We start from the raw sequence: 16,302 nt of genomic DNA on the forward strand, positions 1-16,302 counted from the left end.
AACTCCTTGCGCAGAGGTTCTCACTCGAACCCAATTTGAAATTTAGAATTGAGATCGTTGAGAGATTTCGATATTCGGTCGGACGGGAGTGAAGAAATCTTTTATTTTTATCTTTCAGGATAAACTTTCAGGATAATTTCTCTTATCGATCGAGATTTTTATAGCAGGATTATATTATATCTTGAGAGAATTTTTTCTTTTTCGGTCGGGATGGAAGTGAAGAAATTTTTTAAAGTTTTTTAAAGTTTCAGGATAATTTCTTTTATCGATCGAGATTTTTGTTATTATTTTTTTTTTTAATTGCAGTCTTAGATCAAACTGAGACAGAATACGAATTTGCACTCCACTGATCGTAAGTCGATAAGTGAATAATTATCTTAAAATTCTATCGCGTTATTTCAACGATTTCGCTCAAGTATCTCGCTTGAGCGAAATTTGAGATTCGCGGATCTCCATTTTTTTAGCGATACATTTTCGATCGAGCCGTATACCTGTTTCTGTTTACAAACTTGAAACGCGTAGCATTTCCAGAGTAAGCGGAACCATTAGTTTTACAGACTCGTTCACAATCTCGATGTTCATCCCTGTGTACATCGTAAATCTATCGAGTTCTACCGAGTTAAAGGACCATTCACGATTCTGACTACTTTTTACCACGGATTCGCATCATCAATTCGTTCTATCGTTATATCGCGTAGAAAAGAGTAAAAAGGGATGATCTTTTCAAGATATTTACACGTTGAATATTGTAGAGATGATCTTTCGGGAATAACGGGAATAAAAATCAATCCAAAACATAAATGGAGGTTTCTTAAAAAATTTTAAATACAAATTTTAAAATCAATTTCTTTCTTCTTTATATCGCTTAAAAGGGATATTGTTAATATGGTAAAAGCAATCTTTCAAATAACACGCATAAAAAAATCATTCTAAATCTATAACTAACGTAAATGAAAGTTTTTAAAAAAAGTAAAAAAAAAAAAATTCAAATAACACCGATAAAAGAAACGGCTCAATCAACGGAAGTCTCTTATAAACAATAAAGGAGAAATTAAAGAGGTTTTAAATATTTCGTAAAGTCTATAATTAGTTTTAATTGGCCGATAAAAGATACAGTTAAACTTTCATTAAAAAAAAAAAAAAATGAAGAAAAAAAAGGGGGGGGGAAGAAAAAAAAAGGAGATTTCGTACCTTTTACCCGTGTTTTACGAGCATACTTGAGCAATTTAAGCGTGCAAGTGACGTGAACAAATATTGAGTACCGGTTACATGAAACGAAATCCCGTGCATCGTCTTTTCGTTAGGTGTGAAAGGAGGAAGTAACGACATGGTCGTGGCGCACATGGAATTTCACGGACAAAGTTAGTATCTACATCTCGTTCCAGGAAACCATTACGGACCCTTAAAACGTCTTTCAAATTCACAGTTTAAAAATAAAAATCATCTTTCACTTTTTTTATGGATTTGAATCTTCTTAACGTAATAAAAATTTCCCACCTCATTTCGTTTCATACATCTTTCCTCTTATATATATATATATATATACATAATTATTTCACGAGAAACGAACAAATTAATAATTCTTGTATACACGTCGATTTCAAAATTTCAATTTTTCTCTCCCATCCTCCTCTTCCTTAATTATTCTTCCTTAATTACTTACAAATTATTTTACAGAGAGAGAGAGAGAGAGAGAGAGATGGTCTCTTTCTTCTGAAAAGAAAAAAGAAGAAAGAAGAATTATGCAAGATGAGGTGACAAGATCTCGTGGAAGAGGGACGAATCGAAACGTTGGTTGGAATAGACGAAAGATTTCACGAAAAGAAGCTGTACTTGTTGTTGTATCATTGTTGAAAAAAGCTGGACGAAACAGCCCGAATGGACCATCATCCCACGGGCGATACGGACTTTACTTTTTCGTTTGGTGCACGCTGCGCCCGCGTAATTGAAACGATCAATCAAACACCTGAGAAAAGGAGGGTGGTGGGTACTAACGCGGCCACAAATTGCCGTGGAACGTTTTCACACACACGTACGCGCGCACGTATAAGGTTTATCGATGCCACACCTCCCCCCTCCCCAATAACAGCTCTCAACGTTGCGTTTGTTTCGTCCTTCAAGTTTCCTTTTCTCCTTCCTTCCATTTAAAAATAAACAAAGCGGCAATAACATATTTTTCCTCTTTCCTTCTATCCCTGACACGACACGAGGATGCTTACGCTGGTTAATATGATGAAATGGGAAGAATAAAAGGATTTGCCGTAACAGACGAAACGAGTTAGTTCGATCGCGATTCGATAATAGAATTTTTAGAACGTGATCGAGAGGGAAAAATGGAATACTCGTCGCTGTTGCAAGATACGAAAGGAGATACTTGAAAGAAGGATTTAAGACACGATTGATTTGGAAAAATTTATAAATTTGGTGGTTGGGCTAGGTAAATATCCCTCATGCAAACAAAATGGATTTGTTTGGACACATGGTTAATCCTAAGTGTGTGACGTTAACCCACCAGCCCGATTCGCGCGTAATCGGACACCTATGATTAAATATGGTTTATTAAAAACCACTTACACCACGCACTTATGAATGTTTTAGAAGCGGAGGGTTTGCGGGGGAGGGGGAAGGGTGGGTCGGATGGGCCGGAGATGAGGTAATGGGGGCTTTGTTCCCTTGGGAACTCGCTCACCTGTCTAATATCTCGCGAGAGTGGGCTATATCTGTGCCCATACCAGTTATACATCGAGGTTACATTGAAAATTAATCGTCCAGTTTTCGAAGAAAGTTCACGCCATTATCCTTTATCTTCCAGCGCCTGGGCTAAATAGGTGCGATGTTAACCATGTTCTTACGACTAAACTATTTATCAATTTTCCCTTCTATATTAATTGGAAAGCTCGTCGATGATCCTCGTTAGATTCTAACGTGGTTCGAGGTTTCGTTGATCGGAGAAAAAAAATTGAAATAGGGAAGTTATTACGTTGAGTAATTACGGCGAAAAATTAAGTTCATTAATTTCTGAATTAATTGGAACGCAATGATTCGTAAATGATCCTCGTTAAATTTTAACGTGATCCAAGACTTTGTTGATTAGATAAAAATTATTATATTAAAAGAAAAGAAAAGATCAATTTTCACTTCGGTATTGTAAAATATATGTTGGAATCTTCGTAAATGATCCTTGTTAAATTTTAACATAATGCGACGCTCTATTGGTTAGATTAAAAAAGTGAAATTATTGTGTTAAATAGTTACGACGAAAGATAAATTATAATTATTCTGTATTAATATAATATAATATAAATATAAATTTCTATATTTATATATTTTCTCTATTAATTTGAAAGCTCGTAAATGATCCTTGTTAAATTTTAACGTGGTCCAAGACTTGGTTGATCGGATAAAAATTATTGTGTTCAATGGTTACGAAAAATTTATAAATTTTCATTAATTTCTGAATTAATTGGAAAGCTCGTTAAATTTTAACGTGATCCAAGACTTCGTTGATTAAATAAAAATTATTATATTAAAAAAAAAGATCAATTTTCACTTCTGTATTGTAAAATATATGTTGGAATCTTCGTAAATGATCCTTGTCAAATTTTAACATAATCCGACGCTCTATTGATTAGATTAAAAAATGAAATTATTGTATTAAATAGTTAATCACGTGGTCCAACGTCATACACTCGATCGAAATAAAAAATTTAAAATATAACAATTAACAAGATCCAAGAATTAAATCACTGTAAACTCATTCACTTACCAGTGTAATTATACGCGTAACTGTTACTTGAAACAGAAGAAGTTTGTCAACGGCATTTAAACACACGGTTAAAGCAATTATTTCTACCAGTTGAACAGATTGTTTCAAGCAGCGTGTTTCCGTTTTGCTAGTCTTCTTAGCATCGGCTTGTCAGATTACGTCTAACTCTAGAAATGATTCCTTCGTTCGAGAAAACTCGATTCGTCCGGTTTCTCGTTGTTTGTTTCTTGCCGATAATTCGCATAAATTCCGCGCAACAATGTTTCGACGATGGAAACGAATTTTGTATCGACGAGAACGATATTCTTTCCGTCGATCTCTTGCCTGGCTCCTTCTTGTTCGCGGATCAAGAAACTAGCGCGAACGCGACGAAAAGTATCGAGGATAAAATCGTGGATGGAACCATCCACGATGCCATAATCGAGATGGAATATCACAGGTACGTATTGTTAAAAAAAAAACTTATCCAAATTATCTAAATTTTTACGTCTCGTGGGTCACCCCGTCATCACCTCGTCAGGAAAAGGATGAACGAATATTTGTGTCACGGCTACATGGCCGAGGAAATAGCAAAGTTAATGAGGACGCCTCGAGTTAAGAGACGATTGGACGCGGGGAAAGATGATTTATACGACACGATCGATAACGTCACCGTTCACGATAAATTATTAGCGGACGAGGGAAGTTCCAAGTACAAAAACTGGCTGCAAAGGTAATCGTCAGTTTCGAATTCAATAATTATCCGTAATTAATTAATGGACGAAAGTACAATTTGCGTGCACAGAAGGACGACTTTGGACGACGTGTACAGGCACTACGTTCCTCGAAGGAAAACGAAGAAGAAGCATGGTAATCAGGACGAGAGTTTAGAGGAATTCGATGGGGAAGTGACAGGTTACGCGATGCCGGCTGCTTTACCATCCGGTAAAGTTGGTTTCTACGATGGACACGACGAGGAGCATGGTAAAACAAAATGCTGAAACGATAATTGAAAGGAAAAAAGAAAAATCTTCTTAAGATCAAATATTTGTCTTTTTCCACAGATCACATGCTCCCATCCTCAACGGGACATTTCTTTTACGGCCATCCTGCATACGGTCACGGCGGTGGTGGTGGTGGCGGCCATTACCTGCATCACACGGAAACTTATCCCGCTATACACGAGGAACATTATTACGCTCCAATTTACCAAGATCACGAGGAGGAATACCATAAACAGAACTACAAGGGGAAAGGAAGCGATCTTTCGATAAAGGATTTTTTCGAAATCGCCCTCACAGCCTTGGCCTTCTTATCCTTTGGAGTATTCATTATACATTTGTTGATGAACGCCACGGTACATACGGGTTATATCCGCTATTTCCAATTCCTCTTTTCGACTTCCTCTTCTTACCTTTCTCTTCTTTCAAATTCGCGTAGACGAACATGAACACAACCATGACCACGACGACCGCCAAACGTCTAAGAAGGGATCCGAGTGGATTGTTGCACTTATCCTACGACGATCAACAGGAATTGAACGAATTGTCTCACACCGTTCTTAGAAGCATCGAGGCTGCCCTCGTCGCTGACTTAGATTTTGGAAATTGCATTCGTAGAATTCTATGCGAGAGCAACCGATACTCGACCGAAACCAAGGACCCTCGTAAAATTTGGCTGCCCGTTTGGAGGTAAAAAAAAAAAACAATCTTTTTCTCTCGCCCGAATCGTTTCGAGGATAAATAGGAATCGATTCGACCGATCGCTTCGATTCGGTAAACACGGAATCGGACTTTTCCAGTTTAGGAATGAGTTGGGTAACCGGCAGGGTGTTGGAGAGATCTCGATGGTCGGCAATGCTGGATTCTGTAAAAGCTTCTGTGCTCGGGCTAGGTGGAGCCGATTGTGCATCCTTGTATCCCGACTGTGATCTCAAGAGAGAAAGAATGAAAAGAAGACGCAGAAGGCGCAGAAAATAACATTTCCTTTATTTTGCTTTTCGTCCCATCCTTATCATACGCGTTATCGGTGAAAAGATGAAATTACAAAGGTGAATTTTTCCTCGCGAACGATCGAGTACGTATATATATGTGTGTATATGTATAATAAATATAAAGGTGAAAAAAACGTTAGAGAATATTATTTTCCTCGATACTGACGACGCTAGTGTCGGTCACGGTCGTCTCGGATACAGGAGATTCGGAAACTTTGGCGTCAAGAGTCGCAAAAGTTAATGGCACGACTCGCGGAAGCGGTAAAAGGGACGCGTAGAGGGATCCTGATGGAGACACGTGAAAAACGCTCTTCTCTTGTCTTGGTTTTATAGGGCGAATGTTCGACAGAATAGGTACGCCTTTTTCATCGTGCAAAGTGCGAAACTCTGCAATCTTGTCACGAGGAAAAGCGCGATTAAAAGGAGGGATCGCGTTAAAAAGGAGAAAGAAAATAAACGGAAAATGAAAATATGATTTTACTTGTCTAGTTGTTAGTCCGATTGGCTCTCTGCAAATTATCCAAAGAATATTGTGTATATTTATAGGCGTGGTTATCGAACCCCAATATAAGAAATAGTCGGTGGAGAATGGTTTTAGGATACCGGTTAAATTTGCAGGGATTATACGAACCGACGAGTGTGCCGTTCGAATGACGGTCAAATTCTTCACGATTCCTTCCATAAATTCATTCGGCTCGTTCTGTAACTAAGAATCGTCACATTTTCGTTCGTTCAAAGGTTCAATCGGTTCGATGAATTTTTTTTTTTTCAAGCTAAGAATAAAAAAAAACGGAATATTTATATAAAAAACATTTTACATCTAAAAATGTAAGCATATATATATATATGTATATGTATACGAATACGTTACTTTACAAAAATATACTATGATAGTAACGCCATTAGGTCGTCGAAGTGCTAAGTCTAACGTTTCGTATTCCTCTTTGTAATGCACGACATGAAGTTCCATAGGCATGCTTTGAACGACATTCAATCAAACAGTTTAGAGTGAGATTCTTAAGGATGATACGTTACAGTGGGTGTACGGGATTCAATGAAGCAATGAAGTTTTTAAACCTTGCACCGTCAACGAAGTGCTCGCTCCCTCTCATCTCGTTCTCTCCCCAATGAAAGTGAACTTGCGCGAACACGTAATTCCCTTCTAACGGCCCCTTGCAAAGGTAAGGAGATCCTTGTTGCCATTTTGCGCTCAGAATTACTTTAAATCGATAAACTCGTCATCAACTCGAGACGACGGAAGTGAAAAGGAAGGAGAGGAAAAAAAAAGAAAAAAAAAGAGAAAAAGAGAGAAATGAAGAAGAAGAGGAAGGGAACCCACCTGTAAAACCCGTATTGGTAATTTTCAATTTTCTCGGTGTTACATCGATACCGGGCCATTCGAAAGGTTCCAGATCGATCACTTTCATGTAACTAATGTCCAAATCGATCGGTGTCTCTAACGTGCCCTCGGCTGCGACGAATCCCTGAATGTACTTGGCATTCTGTTCGTAAATTTCGATCTTTTCTGCGAGCGGGAAAAGAGGAGGAAAATTCGGATCGAGGTCGGGGAATAAATTAATTATCTCTTACCTATTGAATTCATTTCCGATTTCGAGCGAAGTTCGAACGGAGTGAAGACTCGCCTCCACCTGCCCCCCTCCGGATCGATACACACGGATTCAACTTGGCGCAGCCAACTTCGGGGCGAACCGATCATCCCCGATCTTCATTGCCGAGTGACACGCTGCGGGCACTCGCTCCGTTCCTCTTTACTCTTAACAAAGTACTCGAAAAGGGGGGCCCTGAAGAGCAGGCATGGATTACGCGCGAAAGATCGGGAAATCGGACGAGCCGAAGAAATGGGTGAAACAGTTCACAACGATCGTCTCGACCAGGGACGGGTTCATAACGCCCGAGGAGGAGATCAAGGAGGACCCCCGGCTGGTGAACTGGAAGACATGGTTGGAGAGGCGGAAGAAGCAGTACATGCACACAAGAATCAGGATGAATCGGCACCAGGTCGATCAGATACAGAATTATTCCTGCGAGCTTATACGGCCGATGGTCGAGATGAGGAATCTGATTGATTGCGCCTCGCTGCCGGTCCCCGTCGTGCCCGACAAGTACCGCGGGGGTCCGGAGTTCTGGAAGGTGGCCGAGAAGTTGCCCTCGGCCCCCTGTTTGCCGGACATCCACTTCGCTCTGACGAAAAAGGACATGAACATCGCCCCGGAATTGACTTACGTCGGTTTACCGGCGTTGATCGAGGAGGAGAAGAACCTCGTTTGCGTCTCGACCAAGAAGTCGTTGTGGAAGCGTAGCCAGTACCTGATGAAACGTAGGAAGGAGTTGTCCAGGGAGATAGGGATGCTAATCACGAGGGAGCCGTACACCAGGGAGCTGGTGATCAACAACCACCCGAGGCCGAAGGAAGAGGCGGTACCGAAACTTCCCACGATCACCGTCTACGCTTGCGACGAGGTGATAAGGGAGGAGGACGAGGACAAGAAGGAGGAGGAGGAGGAGGTGAAAGAGGAGAAGTGCACTCCCTGCGAGGAGTGCTACCTGGAGCAAGCGATCGTGCTCAAGATCCAGGATCGGGAGATCTCGATGGGCGGCGATGGGGCGTGTCGGGGGGCGGAGGGGGATCCGATCGTGTGGAGCGTGACGTTCCGGGGCAGGTTGAACAGGAGGGTGGAGAAGGACATCGTGTTCGAGAACAAGGGGAACAGGGTGATCGTGTACGAGTGGAGGGAGGCCGATTACCGGCCGAGGTTGTTCCCCCTCAGGAAGTCCCCGGTAACGTGCTTCTACTTCAACAAGACGAAAGGGGTGATCCTGCCTGGCCAGATAAACAAGCTGCAGGTGTGGTACCTTCCGCGCGAGCCGCGCGTCTCCACCGAGTTCTGGAGGTTGATAACCAGCCCCGTCCTCTCCCACTCGCCCCTCATCTTCAGGCTTTGGGGCTGCGCGGGTAGCGAGCCGAGCGACTCGTGCAGGATGATCGAGGAGTACATCGCTCGTTCCATAAGGAACGACGCGATACGGTCGATAATAAACGACGTAGTGGAGAACATATTCCTGCACAAGAGGCCCGAGCCGGCTTACGGGAATCTGTTCCTCGAGTCGGAACTGTTCGCCGCCAAGAACCCGACGTGCTACTACACGCCGAGCATCGTCACGGACTTCCACCACCTCTACTCGCTCGCGACGAATCAGAACAAGTATCGGTGGAACATGTCGTTGCTCGAGATGCGGGAGACCATGCTGAGGATCCAGCCGCCCGAGTACAGGGACATGGTGCTGGCCGAGTTCGGCAAATTGTACAAACAGGCGTTGGCCTACACGCTTTACGAGAGGGTCTCGTCCAACAAGCACGAGATCGTGTACAATTTGTTGTGCTCGTTCTTCAATCTGTTCGAGGGGGAGAGCGAGTTCGCGAGGGGCGCTTATTTCAGGAAGGAGAGGGGTCCTCTGCCGCTCGTCTGCGTGGAGGCGGCGCACGCGGACGCGGAGTATCGCCGGGTGTCGAACAAGGTTAATCGGCCCAGGCGGAAGAGGGGGTCGCGGAGTCAGGCGGCGGGCGAGTCGGTCACGGAGACGGTCGCGGAGACGGTCGCGGAGATGGCCGCCGTGGGTCTTTATCCCACCAATGAATATCTTTACAAGCAGACGTTTTTCATTCGCGTCTACAACCTTCTGGGGGACACGTTGGTCAGGATATTCGCGTCGATCGAGTCGTACAACAATTTGAACGAGCGTCACAAGTGATGATGTAAATAAATAAACGGGAACAATGTTTCTCTTGTCTTGTCCACGGTCGTTCCATCCTCTCCTGGAGGTTGAAATCGATTTCCACAAGGATATATATATATATATATATGTATAAGATAGTTGAAAGAGGCTGGAGAGTAATGTTTTTAATTTTAATCAATTAGATAATGTAAGAGAGTGATTTTTACCGTTCTTTCTTTTCGGCAAACGCAAACATACAGGCGCATGAATACACAAAAAAAGAAAACGTGACTCGTGTGATGTTGCTTGTTATATATATTAACTCGGCACAGCTAAATATATTTGTCTACACTTTAGTAACTGTATCTCTCGACAATTTGACTTTATACATTTCCCATCTTTGTCCCTCAGTTTTCGAAATTCTTGTATCTGTGGATCGATACGGATGATTAATGATAATTAATCGGTCACGAGATTGTTTCGCAGGCTTACTTCGCTGGCTCGCACGGGTATAACCACCGGGAACACGATCCAAGTGGCGCATTCTGGATAATCGGCGACGTTGAACGATCCTGAATATGTGTAATATCTGCTGCAATACGTAGCCCAACGCATCCAAGACAAACTGTCTAGAAAACGGAGGAGAGGGAATTAAAATTTGTTAGAAACGTTATTAGAAGCGACGGCGGAATTAAATTATTATTATTAATGATTAAATTGCCTTACTAGGTGGTATCTTGGTCTCCATTTCCGTGTCCAGGATATCCTTCAAGTTCTCCGTTATCCTCTCCAATTGCGGATTAATGCAATTACAACAACCTGGTTGCACCTTTTAGGAAATTAAGCGAAATTTGTACTTCCACCATAAAGGATAAAAGAAATGGGGGAGATGGGGAGAAAAGAGGGGCATCGAAATCGCGATTGGGCCCGTACCAAAAACAGATACGCCAAAATGCAGAAACCGTCTTTGTGCCTGAAACATTCTTCCATTGTATGATACTTTCTGTTCCAATGTATCACGTGCCCTTCCATCGAATACCTTGATTAGAGCAGAACGATTCGGTCAATTCAGGGAGAGAGAAATTGGGGAAATTTCATTTCTTTACCATGTATTGTTTATCGTATGCTCGGCACCGTTGCAATTGTCCTCGCCCCAATGGAAATGCGCGCTTTCGAACTCGTACACGTCGTCTACCAACGGCCCACCGCAAATCGTGGATGGAATCCTGTTCCCGCTTAAAGTTATTTTCGCTGAGGCAGCAGAGGGGAGGAGTTTAGATTATTCGATTCGACGGAGAAGTTGCATCGTAATTACCAGTTTGACCGTTGTTTATCATCTTCGCTTCACCTTCGTTCAACCAGTGGCCGTTCAAAACAAGTGGAGGATATTTTCGCTCTCGTACCAATCTGTCGTCTAGATTAATTGGAGATTGGCCCGTCACTGGTAAACCTAAAAAAAAAAAAAAAAAAGAAAAAGGAAAAAATAGACACGATTTGCAAAGATATATATATATATATATATACACATAACCTAATGGGTTAGCAAAAGTCTCGATTATCCTCGTACCGATTAAACCTGTATATTCTTCCATCGTCGTTGCGAACGAATTCACGAACGAGATTTCACAGAATTCTTGTTATTTAATTAGTTATTAGAATATATCCAGTTGGAAATTTTCTTTGAAGGATGGCATAATGAATATGGGGATAGATGTACGTGATCGGTAGAAGGTTATGTTTCCTCTTCTTCTTTTTTTTTTTTTTGACGCGTTAGCAAACAAGGAAACGAGGAATAATTTTGAATTAACTCGTTCTTTTTCGAAAGTGTAAAACGCGAGAACGCGTTAATTATAAATTTTGATCACTTTGTCGATTAAATTTATTGATTTTATGAGGAGGGGATGTGATGTATAAATAAATTTTTAATTCTAATTTTATAGAAAAATTCACATAGCGTAATAGACGTAATAAAAAAAAGGGGAATATAACGAGATTAATAAATCAACAAAGCCCGATATATTCTTCATGCTACAGCGTCATCCGTGATGTGGTAAATCATTCTTCGGTGAAGTCGTTGCTGCGACCTGTTATTTTTCAATATGTTCGTCATTTTCCCGTCGTACAGGCTTCTAAACGCGTCTATCTGCGATGCGAGTACAAAATATACGAGAAACATATCGAATTGTAATCGAGTCATTTTCTTTTTTCTTTTTTATATTAAGACCACGAACCTGACGAACGGATATTTTGTTCACAATCGGCGAAATAATCCATATAACGCATTCCTGGTACGGTGGTGTGGTAAGGGAACCCTTGTAAGTGTAATAACCGTGACCTTTACATCCCTCCAACATCCAAAGCAAGCAATCTGAATTAAATTATAATTATTATACGGCTATTAATTTACTTCTATGTGGTCTCCAATCTATATCGAAAATAAGAAAGCAACGCGGTAAAGTAAAATTACAAGGTGATATGTTGGTCTGGCTTCCGATTGTCTTGATCTTTGACAAGTTGTTGGTAATTTCCGCTAGGGAGGGATTGTCGGGTATTCCAGGGCAGCCCACCACCTGTCCACGCGATTACAAAAGTGGAAAATTCGATCGTTGTAATTCGCACAAATTGAATTGACCGTTACACGGTACACGTACTTGCATGAAATACGAGAGCACAGCGATCCCGTCCGGTTTGTCGTAGCACTTGTCTATCGATCCGTAACGAGTGTTCCAATGCATCACCTGTGCCTCCATCGAGTACCTGGATGGAGTGAAGGGAAATGGCGAGCAAACGGATGATATTCGGATTTGCACGCGGTTATTTTTGCGAAGAGATGCAAACGCTCTCACCAGATACCGCTTATGGAATGCTCCGCGCCGCACGAGTTCTCAGCGCCCCAACGAAATTGCACGTTCATGAATTGAAACTCGTCCTTCGACAATGGACCACCGCGCAGAAAAGGTAGGGATCTGTCGGAAATTTCTATAACGACTGAGGGAAGGAAAAAAGAGGAGGGAAGAGTAATTTTCTTATTGGAATTTTTATTAATATTCGTTCATTAAAATCTCAAAATTTACCTGTTCTCCCTGTATTCGTCATTTTAACCGTCCCCATATCCGACCAGTAATTCGTCATGTAGAGAGGTGGAAGTTTCTTGGTCCATGTGAACGTTCTGCACAAATCGATCGGTGATTGTCGCCATTTAGGCAATCCTGTTGACGATGTCGATACGAAAGTGGGCTTGATAACTTGACAAATCGAGATGAATTTAAGGATCGTTGCAATAAGATATGCAGGTTATAGCGATACATTTTTTTTTTTTAAATATAACGCTTACGTGCTTTCTTTTCCCTTTTGATTAACATCTTCTTGTCAAGTATTTAAGCATTTAACCGATAAAATTTGCAATCAAATATTTAACCAAAAATATATACATATGTGTGTATACGGGATCGGATCAAAGTGTAAATTAATTCAAATTATTAGCTGCATGTTGATTGAGATAAGATTGAGGTTTGCAACGAATCTCGTTGCATTCGATTATAATGTTTTCGTATGCAATTCGAGTTCGCCATTCGATATATTATTCGATCGTTTCGATAAATGGAATTAATCGTACAAGATATCTCGTAGAGACTAAATAATACGAAAGGAAAGAGACATGAAATGAATTATACGTTAGATTTTTATTAAACATACACATGCACGACGTTCAATATAAATATCAATAATATACTTTATAATACTTTTCGATTCGATACAGAGATAACTTAATTCACATAATAAACCATACGACCATTTAATTTTTGCACCTCGCGATAATTATCTCTTATGCAGCGGCCCTCTTTGTTACGCAACATGCGAAACAAGTCCGCTTGATTCTCCGAAATTCTGACTGGTTCCGGGAAAACGATCCAGGTAGCGCATTCGTAATGCGGGAACGTGGTGAGCGAGCCCAAGTAACTGTAATAACCGGGCGTTTGGCAAGCTTGTCTCATCCAGCTCAAACAATCTACGATGCATAAGAAGATTGATAAAGTTGAAAATCCAAAATTTTTCCAATCCGAAAATCGTCGAGAATTGAGAGAAATTATCGTCCCGCTTCCCCCCTCCCTCTCTCCTTTCCCTCGTATAATATTTTTCGAACGTGAAAAGGGAGAAAGAAAAAAAAAAGGGGGGGGAAATTCTTAACGTACTTGCCGGTATCTTTGCGTACGAGTTATATTGGGTGATTTTGTACAGATCGTCGGTGATCTTGGAGAAGGACGGGTGCTCGTCCCAGGTGGGGATTTGATAAGCTTGCAGGAAATACGAGCATATCGCGAGGCCGTCGTTCTCGCGCCAACATCTCTCGATCGTTTCGTATCTTTTGTTAAAATGTATCGCTTGCGCCTCCATCGTGAACCAGGTGCCGTTCAACGTGTGCTCGGCACCTTTGCAGTTGGACGGGCCCCATCTGAACACAACTTCGGAAAGCTCGTATGTATCGGTCGCCAGAGGACCTCCTTGAATCGTTGCTGGACTCCTGTTTCCCTCCAACGTCACTCGAACTACGGATGTTATCACCGTGTTATTTATAAATAATGATGATGATGATAATAATAATAATAATAATAATAAAGTGACGATGCAAGGGGAAGAGTTGAAAGGAGAAGTGGTCACCTGTGGTCCCGATGTTTCGCATTTTTGCCTCACCGTCGTTGTTCCAATGGCCGCTCATGATAAGGGCGGGGAATTTTATCTTGATCAAGTTCCGTTCGTCGATATCGATAGGGGATTGGCCCCATTTTCGGCCCCCAGAATCGCCTTCAACAATGAACGTCAACGAGATTGAGCGAGGTTAAACGAGGGGGGTTTTTTTCCCCTCTCTCTTCAGAAATTTAGAAATTTCTTACCGGCGCACTCCATTTCTTATATCATCGTCGTTATCACATCATCTGTCCTCGATACGTTGATCATTGCGCGTAATTATTCCACGATTTATTTACACAGTAGAACGTGGTGGACATTTTCATCGCGCATTTGAACTTTTTTAATTTTAACTTCAACCTAGTCTGAAAATGAAAACGAGAAACGTTTATCAGATATATATATACCACCGGTATCGAGATGAGAACAATTAAATGTGGTGTTCAAGCGTGAAGTTATACACGATATATAGACACAAGGCCGATATTATCCGGTCGATCATTTGCTCGTTCATTTTTCCTGATTAATAACCCAACATGTTAATCTTGTCGAACGTTTTTAAAATTGTCAAGTGAAAATTCTTGTACTATCTGTTGTCTATCCATGTATCGAGACGCAACGCGATCGAACAATTTTCGAACCTTCGTCAGAGTATCATCGAAGATAATAAGAGGGGGGACGATTGTTAAAAATGATAAACATTTCAGTTTCGGAATTCATGATATTATGTAGCAGTGTCCTCCTTATTTGTAAGTCGACCGATTTATGATATCATACACGCGTAACATGCGCCGAGAATACATCCAACTTGATTCAATTTACGTTTGCACGTTTTTACATACCGCCGATACCTGGTTACAGTTTTACTACTGACCGAGGTCCTAGATTGGACCCAATTATTCCCCTGGGCGGAAGAATGCAATTTTCCACGGTACACGTTCGGTTACGCGGACCGCAACGGACCGCACATGTGGAAACTGTTGTATCCTGACAGTAATGGTGGCAATCAGTCGCCTATCAACGTCACAACGCAACTCGCCGTTGTGGTGCAACCGTCCGAACCTCTTCGATGGAGCGGCTATGACAAAGGGCCATTATCGATGACTATAACCAATAATGAAAATAACGGTGCAATTTTCCACCACCGGTTCAATAAGCAAAATTACTTGTTCCGTTCGGCTCCAACCAATTATTCGATCGCGGCGCGAAACATTTTTCTTTACGTTTTTTTTTTTTTTTTCCATATCCCTATACATTCGAAACTCGGTTGTTCTTTTATTCGGCCGTTTTATAACGCATCGTTATGTATCGATCTCCAGTGGTATTGAACACGATGTGGAGCAACACGACTCGACCGTACATCCAAGGTGGATGTTTGACCAACGTTTACGACCTCTGCTCCATGGTCTTTCACTGGGGCCACTCGAACGAGGAAGGTAGCGAGCATACTTTCGATTATGTTCGATTTCCTATGGAGCTACAAGTGTGGCACATAAAACGTGGCTTCAACTCGTTGTTGGACGCGATCACGGCTAAAGAGAACGACGGGATATTGATCGTGTCGTTCTTCTTTCAGGTTCAATCTCTCTTACATACACGTCTAAAAATGTGGATATAATAAGGAAACGGGGAAGAAAAATATTTCCGTAAAATACGTCGATATCTATCGATATTGCGATATTATTGTAGATTACGAACGCGGACAATCCTTACTTGGACCACATCGTGACAAATCTGTGGCGGATCGTTCAACCTGGAACAAAGGTGCACATTCCTCCTTTCCCACTGTTATGGATTTTTCCAACTTTCGAAAGGGATTATTACACGTACAATGGCTCTTTTACCCAACCACCGTGCAGTGAAATCGTCACGTGGATATTGCAACCTGAACCGATTGCCATATCGTCGTCTCAAGTGAAGCGATATTCCATCGTTTAATTTATTAATACAAATATATTTTGTTGTTTGTACCTTACAATCAAATTCCATCGTAGGTTGCTCAATTTCGAAAAATCTGCTCACCAGACGGCCCCATTTTGTTCAACTGTAGGCCCGTTCAACAAGTGAACGAACGTAGCGTCTATTTTTACGCATAGCGCACATATATATATATATATTCGTTAAGTAGTAAGCTTTTAAATTT

General features: G+C 41.5%; 7 protein-coding genes across 14 annotated transcripts; 3 read left to right on the forward strand and 4 right to left on the reverse strand.

Moving 5' to 3' along the window:
• The first annotated feature begins 3,866 nt into the window (after nucleotides 1-3,866).
• On the forward strand, nucleotides 3,867-5,868 carry LOC107997367 (uncharacterized). Of its 2 annotated transcripts, none has more exons than XM_017055912.3 (6): nucleotides 3,867-4,205; nucleotides 4,287-4,478; nucleotides 4,551-4,729; nucleotides 4,810-5,102; nucleotides 5,186-5,436; nucleotides 5,547-5,868. In XM_017055912.3, exons 1-6 carry the CDS (start codon nucleotides 3,940-3,942, stop codon nucleotides 5,722-5,724), a joined length of 1,359 nt encoding a protein of 452 aa, XP_016911401.2. In that variant the 5' UTR covers nucleotides 3,867-3,939; the 3' UTR covers nucleotides 5,725-5,868. The 2 variants fall into 2 exon arrangements, with proteins under 2 accessions (XP_016911401.2, XP_061942009.1); XM_062086025.1 differs by having other exon boundaries at nucleotides 5,552-5,823.
• A 6-nt stretch (nucleotides 5,869-5,874) lies between these two features.
• Nucleotides 5,875-7,341, reverse strand: LOC107997370 (carbonic anhydrase 2-like). The gene is made up of 5 exons (XM_062086211.1): nucleotides 7,329-7,341; nucleotides 7,078-7,263; nucleotides 6,816-6,957; nucleotides 6,610-6,715; nucleotides 5,875-6,132 (listed from the first exon to the last, which is right to left on the reverse strand). Exons 1-5 carry the CDS (start codon nucleotides 7,339-7,341, stop codon nucleotides 5,875-5,877), a joined length of 705 nt encoding a protein of 234 aa, XP_061942195.1.
• A 45-nt stretch (nucleotides 7,342-7,386) lies between these two features.
• LOC114577488 (MYCBP-associated protein-like) lies at nucleotides 7,387-9,682 on the forward strand. The gene has a single exon (XM_028666514.2). The coding sequence runs from the start codon at nucleotides 7,554-7,556 to the stop codon at nucleotides 9,507-9,509; it is 1,956 nt and encodes a 651-aa protein (XP_028522315.2). The 5' UTR covers nucleotides 7,387-7,553; the 3' UTR covers nucleotides 9,510-9,682.
• An 83-nt stretch (nucleotides 9,683-9,765) lies between these two features.
• Nucleotides 9,766-12,395, reverse strand: LOC107997397 (carbonic anhydrase-like). Of its 3 annotated transcripts, XM_062086039.1 has the most exons (8): nucleotides 12,125-12,395; nucleotides 11,705-11,841; nucleotides 10,789-10,923; nucleotides 10,580-10,724; nucleotides 10,407-10,512; nucleotides 10,200-10,302; nucleotides 9,966-10,102; nucleotides 9,766-9,902 (listed from the first exon to the last, which is right to left on the reverse strand). In XM_062086039.1, the coding sequence occupies exons 2-8, from the start codon at nucleotides 11,754-11,756 to the stop codon at nucleotides 9,792-9,794; spliced, it is 789 nt and encodes a 262-aa protein (XP_061942023.1). In that variant the 5' UTR covers nucleotides 11,757-11,841; nucleotides 12,125-12,395; the 3' UTR covers nucleotides 9,766-9,791. The 3 variants fall into 3 exon arrangements, with proteins under 3 accessions (XP_061942023.1, XP_061942025.1, XP_061942024.1); XM_062086041.1 differs by lacking the exon at nucleotides 11,705-11,841 and having other exon boundaries at nucleotides 12,125-12,393; XM_062086040.1 differs by lacking the exons at nucleotides 11,705-11,841; nucleotides 12,125-12,395 and adding an exon at nucleotides 11,041-11,497.
• On the reverse strand, nucleotides 11,861-12,672 carry LOC107997371 (carbonic anhydrase 2-like). Its single transcript, XM_062086212.1, has 4 exons — nucleotides 12,576-12,672; nucleotides 12,320-12,461; nucleotides 12,125-12,230; nucleotides 11,861-12,043 (listed from the first exon to the last, which is right to left on the reverse strand). Exons 1-4 carry the CDS (start codon nucleotides 12,670-12,672, stop codon nucleotides 11,861-11,863), a joined length of 528 nt encoding a protein of 175 aa, XP_061942196.1.
• Nucleotides 12,673-13,137: 465 nt separating this feature from the next.
• On the reverse strand, nucleotides 13,138-16,273 carry LOC107997443 (carbonic anhydrase 7-like). Of its 5 annotated transcripts, XM_062086036.1 has the most exons (5): nucleotides 16,131-16,273; nucleotides 14,366-14,524; nucleotides 14,133-14,276; nucleotides 13,667-14,020; nucleotides 13,138-13,482 (listed from the first exon to the last, which is right to left on the reverse strand). In XM_062086036.1, the coding sequence occupies exons 2-5, from the start codon at nucleotides 14,376-14,378 to the stop codon at nucleotides 13,241-13,243; spliced, it is 753 nt and encodes a 250-aa protein (XP_061942020.1). In that variant the 5' UTR covers nucleotides 14,379-14,524; nucleotides 16,131-16,273; the 3' UTR covers nucleotides 13,138-13,240. The 5 variants fall into 5 exon arrangements, with proteins under 5 accessions (XP_061942020.1, XP_061942019.1, XP_061942021.1 ...); XM_062086035.1 differs by having other exon boundaries at nucleotides 13,138-14,020; XM_062086037.1 differs by lacking the exon at nucleotides 16,131-16,273 and having other exon boundaries at nucleotides 13,687-14,020; nucleotides 14,366-15,073.
• Nucleotides 14,851-16,255, forward strand: LOC107997444 (carbonic anhydrase 3). The gene is made up of 5 exons (XM_017056047.3): nucleotides 14,851-14,908; nucleotides 15,021-15,287; nucleotides 15,479-15,735; nucleotides 15,849-16,073; nucleotides 16,154-16,255. Exons 1-5 carry the CDS (start codon nucleotides 14,851-14,853, stop codon nucleotides 16,253-16,255), a joined length of 909 nt encoding a protein of 302 aa, XP_016911536.1.
• Nucleotides 16,274-16,302: the final 29 nt, after the last annotated feature.

Source organism: Apis cerana, linkage group LG15 (assembly GCF_029169275.1).
Source record: "Apis cerana isolate GH-2021 linkage group LG15, AcerK_1.0, whole genome shotgun sequence".
NCBI lineage: Eukaryota > Metazoa > Arthropoda > Insecta > Hymenoptera > Apidae > Apis > Apis cerana.